Genomic DNA, 12,758 nt, shown 5'->3' on the forward strand with positions numbered 1-12,758 from the left:
GTAATGTCTTTTAAACGATTTCGTCAGTAAACGGCTTCTGCTGCTACACCGTCTACGTCGTTCGTCTCAATGTAGTTTATTATTATCTTTAAATTTGGTCGTCTTCGTGTATTAATCACATGTACTAAATAATTTTATCGTGAATTGTACACTGCATCGCGTGTATTTCATTCAGGGTGATTATTTTAATAGCAAGCACCAAGCACTCATTGTCTTGAAAAGAATTAACGTTTTTTGGAAAATGTTATTTTGTAATGAAATTAAATAAAACAAATACCATTCAAAAACATTAATACTCTTCGAGATAATGACTTCGTTTACTCTTAAGATAATTACTACTTTTTTTAAACAACATCTTGATGAATAATATTTAAAAATCTATAACATAATATCGTATCATAATATAAATTTACCGTTTTTCTGTAAAGTGAAATAATAATATTATGCTCTTCCATTCGGCTACATGCATGATACTCCCATCGTTCGACTGGGAAGATAATGTTGTTTTATCATTGTTTTTCCCCCAAAACGCAATTTCGAGGGTTCCATATGTTCATAATATCAACAGTAAGAAAATATCAGTGTTTGGATAGCGGTTTAGTCCGGGCCGTACCAGGCAATATTCGCTATACAATCGAATTATTATTCCATCGAATTCGGTCAAACGTTTCTACTGATTTTACAGTGGTAAACAGTGAGGTTTTTTTATGCTAAATTATTCGATTCATTATATCACAACAATATGTTGGAATAATAAAATAATAGGTAAGTACTACGAACACGATTGATAAAATATATTATAATTTATAATAAACGATGCCTATCTACATATACTATTTATACAAAAACTCAATTCTATTATATAATGTTATATATTATATACATTTATATTGTACAGAAATTACTATATGAGTCTTAAATTTACAGAGTCGGTTTATGAATCGGATTTAACTAGACAGGTACGACATAAGGTATTATACACATTTTATGTATTCGTTAAAAGACAAAAAAATGAATAAAAAAGTCCCTACTTTTAAGTAACATTTGAACAAACAACAACTTTAACAAGCTCCGCGTTTAACAATTATAGTTTCAATGTCAAGTCAACAAGTCAGACCTTGTACGTTTGCAATATGGTATTAAAATATATTATACATGTATATATTGACGAATTGCCATTGCAGCTTTCAAAATGAAGTTCATGGTTAACTACAGCTGATGTAAATGATGACATGAAACATTATATTTTTATGTTTAACAATTAACACATATACCGATAAAGAAGATATTATGATCTGTGAAATATTTATTTTAATGCAACAATTAATGTTAGTTACGACTGCACCATAAACATTTCATAGAAAAAGAATAGTAATACATAGTATCTACCTCTAAAATTAATTTGATTTTTAATGAGAACTATTATAATACGAATTGACAGCACACATATTTAATATTCAATGCCACCAATGATTACCGTGATGCTTGCAATTATATGATCGAGTTTGTAATCATACTCGTTTTTAAAATCTATGGATTTCTTTAGTTCCAGCATAATGTGATCCTCCATACATTTTAATTGCATCTTTTTTTTTTTGATACTACCATTAAATACGAAAAATAAATATTAAAACATACAATCTACTATAGGTACTGGAAGTTCAAAAAATTCAAATCTAAATTACAAAGATATTTGAATTATTGAAATCAACTCAAGGCGTATGATTCAACTTCGTCCCGCGTGGGTTACACCTTGTTACTCTGTATATATAAACAAAAAATACATTTATAAATATAAATATCGAATATGCTCATTGTTTTCAGTAATATATTAACAATATTAACCACATTTATATACCTTGTAGCGATTAATACTGAATTATTACTGTTCAGTTTATACTACTATCTTAATTTCAGAAAGATTTGTTTTTATCTTCCAATTAATGACCCAAAATATTGGAGATTGTATAATACCAGATTGATTATTTAGTCGTGTTAATTTATTAGTATTGGATTTCCGGCTTAATTTTTTAGCGGTAAAATATACAGATATAATATGCTGGTTCTCCGCGCATAAGTCATAAGAGAAATTTGAAGTACGCGCACAATGTACATGATGCTGTCGGTATGTTGACGAGGCATAATATCCAAATTACGAATTTGACGATATAGTGATTTATCAACGACCAAACAATTCATTCGCCTGAATAGTAGCTGCTATACGTACGAGAATCTGGTCAGACAGATCAAATCAATTAGCGCTTATCAAGAACACAACGGTCGTATGTAATGTGTATGTATATAATTTCGTAGTGGTTACCCACTTGCGGGGAGACCGGGATACACCGCGATCGGTGCCGCTCGGACGTTGTAACAACAATATAAATCTACACGCGAACACATGCATACACACTTGCATGAATGACCTCTGCGGCCCGAGTCTAAACCGGTGTCGAATTAATCACCACGCACTGTGATAATAATAGTATAACACACAGTCGTACTGCATATACAGTAATAGTATAATGAAGACAAGTAAACAGACAACTGCAGTATTAGATCACTATTATTGCGATACAATTCGGTAGGTATTCAAATTTGGTTTATATATACCGGCGATCTGTAACCGGTGAACAATATTTCTTGGCGCGATCGATGCAAATCACGCTCCACATAATCTCGTATAATTTACTGTATATCACGAGTAATACGAGATACGTGCGTTTATTCGATGTATACTATATAGTATATACCCACCCACCCATCCACCCTCAATACCCGTCCAACAGATGTCTGTATTGTCCAATACGCTTAGGTATGACTTTAGGAGTGACGAGCGCGATCGTTTGTGGCTTTGACAGGATGTTCAAGGGGGTTATGGAAACCGCGATTTAGTGGTTACGTTGACCGTCGAGATAATAATAATATTATGCATATCACGTATCACACTTGCCCTCAAATAATAATATAATATATAATCTATTATATCCTTTGTTAGTTAACAGAGAAAGAAGAAATCGCGATAGCTAGTCCAGCATCCTGAATGCCTACCATATAGTTAACCTACCGGAAACCACCACCCACTAGTAATCGAGAGTATATAAAAAATAAATAACCTAGACCAATTATTTTGCTTTATATTCGTCAAAATGATAACGTCTTTCAGAGACGTATGCCCGGATCCACCTATACATGTATTGTTTATTTTATGAACATAACAGGCTAGGCTCAAAATACGTACAAGTGAAGTGAATCAACAGTGCTATGTAACGAGACATAAGAATGTGATAACGATAAGTTTAGTAATTTAAAAAGATGTAACCTGGTCAAATTATATAAAGATTTAGATGGATAGAGTAAGTCACAATATTGGGAATCTCTTTGTCATATAGTGGATTTGGTCGCTTAGTCCAGCGATGCCATCGTCAATTTGAAGTCAGTCATACCTGCCCGCAGATAATAATATCCAAATTATTACCCATGTTTTAAAATCACGGTTCTTAATATTTACATATTTTAATTTTTTGTGCTGCTGTACTAAAATTCTTCACTTACGTGATTGTTTTACTAAAGTTCTCCTCTAATTATTCAAACATATACTTATCTATTATATTATGACGTAATAAATAGAATACATTTTAATTTCTAAATAATATTCTAAATAATCATACGGAAATATTTATTCCGACAATGATAAATGGATTTGGGAATAATATGGATTCATTTTTGTGCTGCCTATCTTAACGTATCGCCCAGCGAAGAATCGTCCTACAATATCAGTCCTGCCGAACATTCAAGATTCGTTTCGCCTGCACCATACAATAAATCACACACTAACGGCGATTCTAATAGGTTCTGTTATAGATCGAGATTTTGTTGCACTACACAACACTAAGTAGATATAATACATGTATAGCAGCTATGCTGAAAACGAAAAGAAAAAAAGCGAAAACGGTGCGATGGAGAATCGGGAGCGACAAACCACAAACGTTTCATATAAGACTGGCTGATAGAAAATATCGCTGTTACCGGCACTCAGGTAAGTACCGTGAACAAAATGGTCAGCGGTCACTTCGGCTGTGCTCATACTACGGTCGGACTGCGCAAGTCTACCTCACTGGATTTCGGCGACATTCAAAATGTATCCATCCGCAAAATTCCATAGTGAGATTCTATAAATCCACGGTCTTCCGTATGCGGTATGACAGCAACAGGGGGTGTGTTTGGCCGAGGGGACCGCCTTCCATATCATTGTTTACAATATAGTTGTAGTTTAAACGGATCCACGATGTTTTCTGTATCGCTGATTACTATAGCCATTGCTGTATTTACGATACACGAAATGCTTTCACGTCGCCATCCGTGTCTACATTGTCGAACATTTACGTACCTCCGACGAAATTTCAACCACCTTCTTGATCCATAATATGTCCTTTCCTCCGGAAAACATAATGAATATACCTACCAATCCATCTACCGTTTTGGAAGCCTAACAAAATGCCTAATCACAAATAAGTGACTAATATGATATATATATATATATCGGGCCTCGGCTTATCCGCCGCCGTTATTGTCTTTCTACACAGCTAGGTACAGCTAATATACCGGTGGGATTTGACTAAAAAGCTAACCTTTTCGCCGGAAAACGTGCATTTGACGGTCAATCGGTTTTCGTCGTCCTGCTCGCACTTGCATTCTTCTTTCTGGCACCACGAGGGCTGCTGCTGACCGTCGTCGTCCCGCGGTCGGACGCCGCCGCCGCCGGTCGGCAACAGGAGGCACGCGAGCACAAAAACGACGGCTAAGGTCGGCCACTCGGCGGCCATTTGCGCCTTAGCCGTACATAGATAAACGGACAGCCGCACCGCGCGAATACGAAACGGCACCTTTGTGTTGCACGAGGCGACGGACGCCGGATATCGATGAGGGTGAGCGGCGGATTGTCGGACGGGAATATTATCAACAAATGACGATGGAAAAAAAATTATCTACGACGGCGAAACAATTTCGATATGATGAAAAACGCACACCCCGATACGCGAACAACGTCGCGACGAATTCGGGCGATCGCACAACACCACCGGTGGATCAAACAGACGGACGGCGTGAGACTCACGAACCGTACACGACCGACGGACGCGCACTGACGCAGCGGCGATCGGGTAGACGATTTTACACACGGTTTTTGTTACACACGCGCAGGCACCGGTCGTTTTGTCGTATTTGCGTACGGCCGCCGCCGGATCCGTTTCTCCCACTCGAAAAACTGGTTTCATCGGCCCGCAGCAGCAGCAGCTGTAAGCACGCCGCCGCCGTCGCCACTACCGAACGCCACCACCTCGTCCGACCGCCCACGACCGTACGAGACGAACGCCGCCGCCGCGCCGGCCAGACGGCTATTATATTATTATTATTATTATTATTACTTCGTACGTACGTGTTGCATATTGCTGTATATTATATATATATATATGTATGTATGCGTGTAAAACACCATGCCCCTATAATATTATATGAATTTTTTTTTTTCATCTCCCGTTTTATTGTTATTATTGTTGTTGATGTTATTATTTTATTTTTTATTTTTTACGAGCTCGTAATTGACGGATTGTGTTTCGGTGTGATGCGTTGAACGCGAAATGCGCACACTCCGTCCAAACATGATAATATCATATTATCATCATTACGCCTATTACAGTTTAGTATACGTAATGGCGATGGCGGTGCGTTTGGAAGAGGGTTAGATATACAAAATTTTTGGAGCGCACATGTCGATATTGTCAATATTGTTTACTCGCGTTATCTTAACGGGTAGGTACTAAGCTGTAGTGGTACTTCCATCGTCGATGGCGGTACTATACAGTACACGGGACTATCGTTTTTTTCTTGGATCATTCGAAAAAATTAAAAAAACTGTCTTATATCTCTAAATTTAAAGAATAAATGGATGATTAGGCCAGGTTCCTGTCACTTGTATTTCGGATCTAAATTCTAAAACAACATAAATTGCTACTACTCGTCTCTGATACATTTTATTTTTCATGCATAAGGATGCTGTCTCAAAAATGTGAACTTGGGTGTAATGGTGACATTGAATGTGTAAAATAATTACCTTATTCCATCTCCTTATAGTTATACAGTTGATGCCAGCTTACAGTTATTTTACTGCTTACATATTGCAGTTAGTTATAATTAAAATCAATTGACTTAAATATACGTTACGGTTTTATATTTTTATGTTGTTGTGAAATATTTAAATAGTTATAACTTTATTAGTATGTTGGATCTAGTAAACAATTTTGGAGTTACATTTTTCAAGATCGAACACCGTGTTCCAAATTGTCTTTATGACTTTAGTATTACATAAAAAATAAAATTTCTGGCAAATTTAAAAAAAAATCATATAATTAACACATAACATTAATTATGAAGGTCAATAACAAAGATTTATAAAAACGTTCAATATTTCTTTTAATATTTTCATACTCAAACTCAAAATATAATATACTTTTTTTTTAAATTAATATTCATTTTTTAATTCTCCATTGTTATTTTACCCGTGGACATTTTTTTAAGCTACCAGTATGTTTGTATATCAATATGTAAGTATAAATGTTTTATTTATATGGAAATTAACTTTCAATGATTATAATAAATGGAATAGATAGTAGTTATTAATATTATAGTTACGTTATTTTATTGAATTCGGATGAATATTAAGCGCAAAACATTTTTATTATTATTTTCAAATAAAGTCTTACGAATAATATTCTATAATATTCCTTGAAATGCTATTGGTTTTTTAAAACATCTATCTTTAAAAGTTAAAATGCGAAGTAATTACTAAATTCCCTGAATTTTAATCGAACTACAGAGTAATTTAATGACAGTAAAAATGCATTACAAAATTGTATTCTATATAATTTATACATCGAGATACGTGAACGATTTTTCGTGTATGACAAAATTGTTCGTTTTAGTATTATTTAAATTGTATTTAATCTTTGTACTATAGTCTATGTAGCCAATATAAAAATACTTATTATAACTCGAATGAATTAATAACTTATTAACCATTATTATTAATAGGAATTTGATCCGATTTTGGTTGCAGGTACAAAATGTTTTAATTTATCAATATATTAGTCAAACAATTTATCGTAAAATATTTTATCAGAAGTATAAATATTATTAAATAGGTACCTAATTATTGTTCTCGTAAAATAATGTTACGTAAGTACCAACAATTTATAATACATAAAATATTGAATAATTTCAATTAATATTCACGATAATCTATATATTATATGATATTTATTTTGTCATTTATATCAGGATTTTTGTATACCGAATGCTTTATAACTAAAACAAAGTGTATCTATAAAAAACATAACTAGCTGTAACTTGTTAAAATTGTATTGAAAACCAATAAAACAAAATAACAAAATCCTTAAAAAATAGTTTGCATAATATTAAAAATTTGTTTGAAGTACCTACAACAAGCACAAAACAAAGTGCGTTTTCAGAAGAGCTATTTTTTTCTAATAATAAAAATGTTATTTATTATAGTCTCGTTAACCTTTTCATTGCAGTAAAAAATAAATTAAAATTAAAATAATTTTAAATTACGGAGCATTTTATAATTATATTTACAAAGAGTTTGATTAATGAAAAAAAAAACAGGGTAATTCATTGGTAGTGAATTCTATTTTTTAAATTCTGATATAAGTACCTATTGTCATGTTGTAGATACTAGATAACTATGATGTTTAATTTTAAATCGTATTCGATTCTGATATGTTATATGTAAGATTTATGTATTTCGTTTTGAATCGATAAGAATAAAATACAATCATTTTATTCGCATTACAATTTTATTATATACGAACAATTTATTAAGAATTGTCCAGAAAATGTCTGATATAATAATTATTCATCATGGCATGGGGTGTATTATATTATTTTAAAATCATAATGTTAAGTCGCCACGAGTACAAGAGTACACGACACGGAGATCGTGCTGAAAAGTAGACGCGACAATCAATGTTTTTGGGACACGAAAGATAATATATTCTATAAACTAGGTTAGTTTATCTACTTGTGTATGTGTATGGGTTTTAAAGGATCATGTACCTACTATATTAAAATTACATTATCATATTAATGAGTTGACACCGTCATCATCAGAGCAATGTTAGATATAGTTGGCCGAAACTGAGAAAATTATATACTACATAATATGTATGCACTACGCAGTGTAGAGTGTAGACTATATATTATACCTATAAATTATATGATATTATGTACTCATTTACATATATTATGAGAATATCATAATGAATTACGGGGTACTTGCAATTTGGACCATGCATGTTCGCAAAAATTGTAAAAATTGAATTTTACCACCATCAGATGTATATAATAACTAATAATTTAATTAATGCATCATAGATATATTGATGAGTGGTGACATTACGATGTGAGATGAAACGAATTATTTTCTCTTTTGAAACGTGTGTCAGTATTTTAATAATATTATAATAATGTAGGTACACACTGACATACTGTCAACTATATTAATTGGAAGTCCAAAATTATATTACATCGAAAATTGAATTGAGGCTGGAACTAACTTTCTGGTAGTATACGTTATTGTGGTATTGGAGGTAAACCCTTGTCCGCTTAATTATTTTAAGTGCCCGACAAAGCAACAAACTTCGATTCCATCAATTTAGACCTTTCCGCACAATAAATTATTACATATGTGCATATAAACACTTTTAAATATGACCTTTTTCTGTATAAATTGACGGTCGAAATATGTTCATAAACCATAGTTTTAGTGATCTGTAATAATATATTATCTAGCTGGTGAATAAATCTATACAAGTATTGTCACCGATTAATCAATTACATGATATGTTTGTATAACATAAAAAAATAAGGTTTTTGTTTATATTCCATTAAACAAAAAAAATGAATTACCTATCACTGATTGTATTGATTATAATATATTTATATATTGGCTATAATTAGCTTAATAAATAATAATGTGTTTTTTGAGAAAATGCTATTTTATTATTAAACTCAGTAAACAAAAGTACTTCACAATAAAGTTTAATTTAAATATTGTATATTAATCAGAGAAAAATAGCGTTTTAATCAAACTGATCGATCTCGTTTAATTTGGTAAGAATATTCACGTAGACAATGTCTTATTGTTGATGATATTTCCGTCTTAATTATACTTGATGCGTATAAAAGGAAATATTATCACTCTATAGGTACATTAAAAAGAATAAAAAGAATATTATTGTCTATAAGCTTATTTAGAATACATATTTGTTTGGATTCAAAACAATTTCCACATTAAATACTTTCGATTATTGTTAAGTTAATGATATGTACCTTGTACCTACCTATCCATTAGCCATTTATTTTACATTTGTTTATGAAAATGTAATTACAAAAGTATTGTAACTAAAAAACATAATTTGCTTAATTTAATTGTATATAGGTATATCTAGTAAATTACTGATCAAGAAAACAGATATTCATATTTAGTTAATTTAGTTTAATTAAATTAATCAAATTTTAAGTATTCGATTACCGAAATGCTACGTATAAAATAATTTAAATAAATTACTTATATTTGTATAATATTAGTTACCTATTTCCTACGTTTTGTCGAACAAGTGTTAACGATGTTCCTTAAGATGAAATATTCAACAATATTTACAAATACGTAGTGACTTGTAACGAATACAATTATTTAATTTTAGAATTCATGTAAGTCGTAGGTACTGTATTATAATTGTTTAGAAGGTATTCGGTAGGTAATGAGATGTTGCTCGTTAGATAATGTGATTTATTCATCGATGTGTGCAGTATAATAGGTACCTACTGGCTACTCATATCGCAATGATTAATAAATTACTTTCAGATTATATATGTTCATTATAATAATATTATTAGGTACCTGTCTACATTTCTCACTTAGGTAAATATTATACCGGACGGTACAAGTAATTTAAATACCTAAAATAGCTGTACACTGAAGTATAAAAGTCGAATATTGATGATGTACAAATATTTATAAACATTTACTAAGTTAAGAATTTTTTAATAAACGCAATAATGAAAACTTTTAAATTGCAATATATCTTTATTATTATTAACACTGTTTATTTGCAGCATATTTGGCTGTGAACAGTTTTTTGGGATAGTAAAAGGACTCTACAATATTGTATTCTAATTTTGTTTTGAAATTAAACTTGTTCAAATTAATAATTTTTTTAAAAAAATATCATATTTTGAGCCGATGCAGTTTGTATCTTTTTTTTCGTTATTTCAATGTTGTTCGTTCTATGTGGATGTTCTTAATAAATTAATTTACGGTGATAATATTGACAAATATTAATGAATTTATAGTTTAGGTACATTAAACTGCAGAATTTGGTGATTAAAAAAAAAATAAGCATTATCTTAACTCATTTTTGTCCAAAATATTAATATAATAATATTACGTATGTTGTAACTCAATTAAGGGTAATTTTTTGGATCCGTATATTAATATATCTGTAATTATTGTATATAAATATTATATATGAATGAACATTTTTTTTTTACATAAAATCTATAATGCACATAATACAGGCGGCCACGTAATTTATTATTTATATTATTATGTTTGAAATACTGTATTAGGTATAGGTACAAACATACAATATATACAGCATTATTTTCTGGAGCTACACATTTGATTCATAGCGAAATCTCTGCTGCGAATACAAATCGTATCCTGGCATCATTTCACAAAACATCTATACATATATTATAGTCATCCTTACACTTTATATGTGTATATAATATATTATGTCCTACCCATGAGAGTTAACCACATTAGAGATATGTTAAACTTTTAGGCAAGTGTAAAATTGGTCCCGCACGTGTCGTTCAACGAGCAACAGATTAGTCGTTATTTGCTGTCTGAACGAATTATGTGTACGTTTATTCGAAAACTAGTATTTACATTTTATATTATGTATAAATAAATAGGTATATATATATAGTGTATACATAATATAATATCTATCTACTAGGCCTGGATATTATACGAAAATGAAATGCGAAACGGAAATGTGAGCGTTTATATAAATGCCAAAATGGCTGCAAGCTAAACAATATTTCGTGTTGATGTGGTTTACATTTGAGTAATAAGTACATAAGAAACCAATACTTGAATACCTTTAATATCTAAAGGTACATATTAAATATACAATTTAGAGATCGTGACCTTTTATTTTTATTGAGTGCCATATTGTACAATATATTATAATTAATATACTCTATAGGTATGCATTTTAACGAACTAGGTTTTTTACTGAGTAGATGCAATTTAAGAATTTAAAGACGGTGTACACTACATTTTTGATAAACGCTCATTTAAATATTATTGTGACTCATATACAATATCATTACTGTATTATTATTACGTTTGTTCAAAATCAAAATTTAATTCCAGTAACGCGCTATATAGTCTTAAAGAAATACAATTTGTTCACCAGAACTATTAGCGTGAAATTTATAATATTCCATTACAATTTTATTAGTGTTTTTTTTTTTTTTATATAAAATCACAAAATATAAAATTAATATTATACATTCTTAATAACTCCGACAACATTTTGAACCAATTATCGATAGTAACAGTTTACGTCTTTACAATCATAAAATATTGACTCTGTACCATATTTATGAATTATGCCAATTATAAGTACCCACCTATTCCAAGTTTGTTATATTGTTTATTTCGATCCGATTCTCGATGGGTCGTTGGCTTATTGAAATAAATTATTTTGCATAAAACTTTATATTTATACTTCATTTTTACACTTACAATATATTATTATAAGTCTGATTTTGTGATAGTTTCGTGTTTGTAAAGACTTTAACGAGAAATACTCGGTGATATGTCAAGCGTCAGCTGTGCTTTGATCGCCGTAACTTTAAATTTTAAACTTGGTATTTGATCTCGGATTATGGTTCAGCCTCTTTTTAGCCACAGAAAGAAAACAAAATATCAAATTACATTGCAGCACGAAATTGAACGAACGGATTTCGTAATGTTATTAAAGCTGAAAGTACACTCCGGCGGGTAACGGAAAACAATAGGAAAAATATCGGAAAACGTTTTATACCAAAGGTTTTTCCAAAAGGTGCCTATACCAGCTATACTTAAGCGTTAACAGTAAAAAGTGAAACAAAAATACTTCATTGGAGTACGACAGAAGAATATATAGTGATCAAATTAGTCCAATGTCCCTGTATCTGTATACATATTATTATGTAACTGTAATATCATGAGAAACAGGCACAAGACATAATAAATTCAAAGATATTTATATAGTACTTGCATCCACTAGTTTAATTAAATTCACAACATCTACTTTTAAAAGTCCTGCTTTTACGCGAAATTGTTTTGAAACGACCAAAACTAAGAGTAAACAACAATTAAACGCAGTAACATATTTTATTTATGAATATTATTATGATATGCTTAGACAGTTCACGGTTCGGTAGATAATATTCTACTCGTCATAAACTTGAGGTTGGAAGTCTTTTAAGCCCATCTGACGCGTATAACTTTGAGAAATTAAATACATAATATGGTCCTTGAATACCTTAAGATCATAAAACGTTACAAAACTATTCACAGTGAATAGCACACATTGTAGATACCTAACTCTTTAATATTG

At 31.0% G+C, this 12,758-nt stretch overlaps 2 protein-coding genes across 3 annotated transcripts in view; one reads left to right on the forward strand and one right to left on the reverse strand.

Moving 5' to 3' along the window:
* LOC111027396 overlaps positions 1-4,826 on the reverse strand; it is a 117,014-nt gene extending 112,188 nt beyond the window's left edge. The window contains exon 1 of the mRNA XM_022305769.1: positions 4,632-4,826. Coding sequence (XP_022161461.1) covers positions 4,632-4,826 — 195 coding nt within the window. The remainder of the gene's footprint in view (positions 1-4,631) is intronic.
* LOC111027394 (E3 ubiquitin-protein ligase MYCBP2) overlaps positions 1-12,758 on the forward strand; it is a 273,579-nt gene that overhangs the window by 201,570 nt on the left and 59,251 nt on the right. The window lies entirely within an intron of this gene.

Source organism: Myzus persicae, unplaced genomic scaffold, assembly GCF_001856785.1.
Source record: "Myzus persicae strain clone G006 unplaced genomic scaffold, MPER_G0061.0, whole genome shotgun sequence".
Lineage (NCBI taxonomy): Eukaryota > Metazoa > Arthropoda > Insecta > Hemiptera > Aphididae > Myzus > Myzus persicae.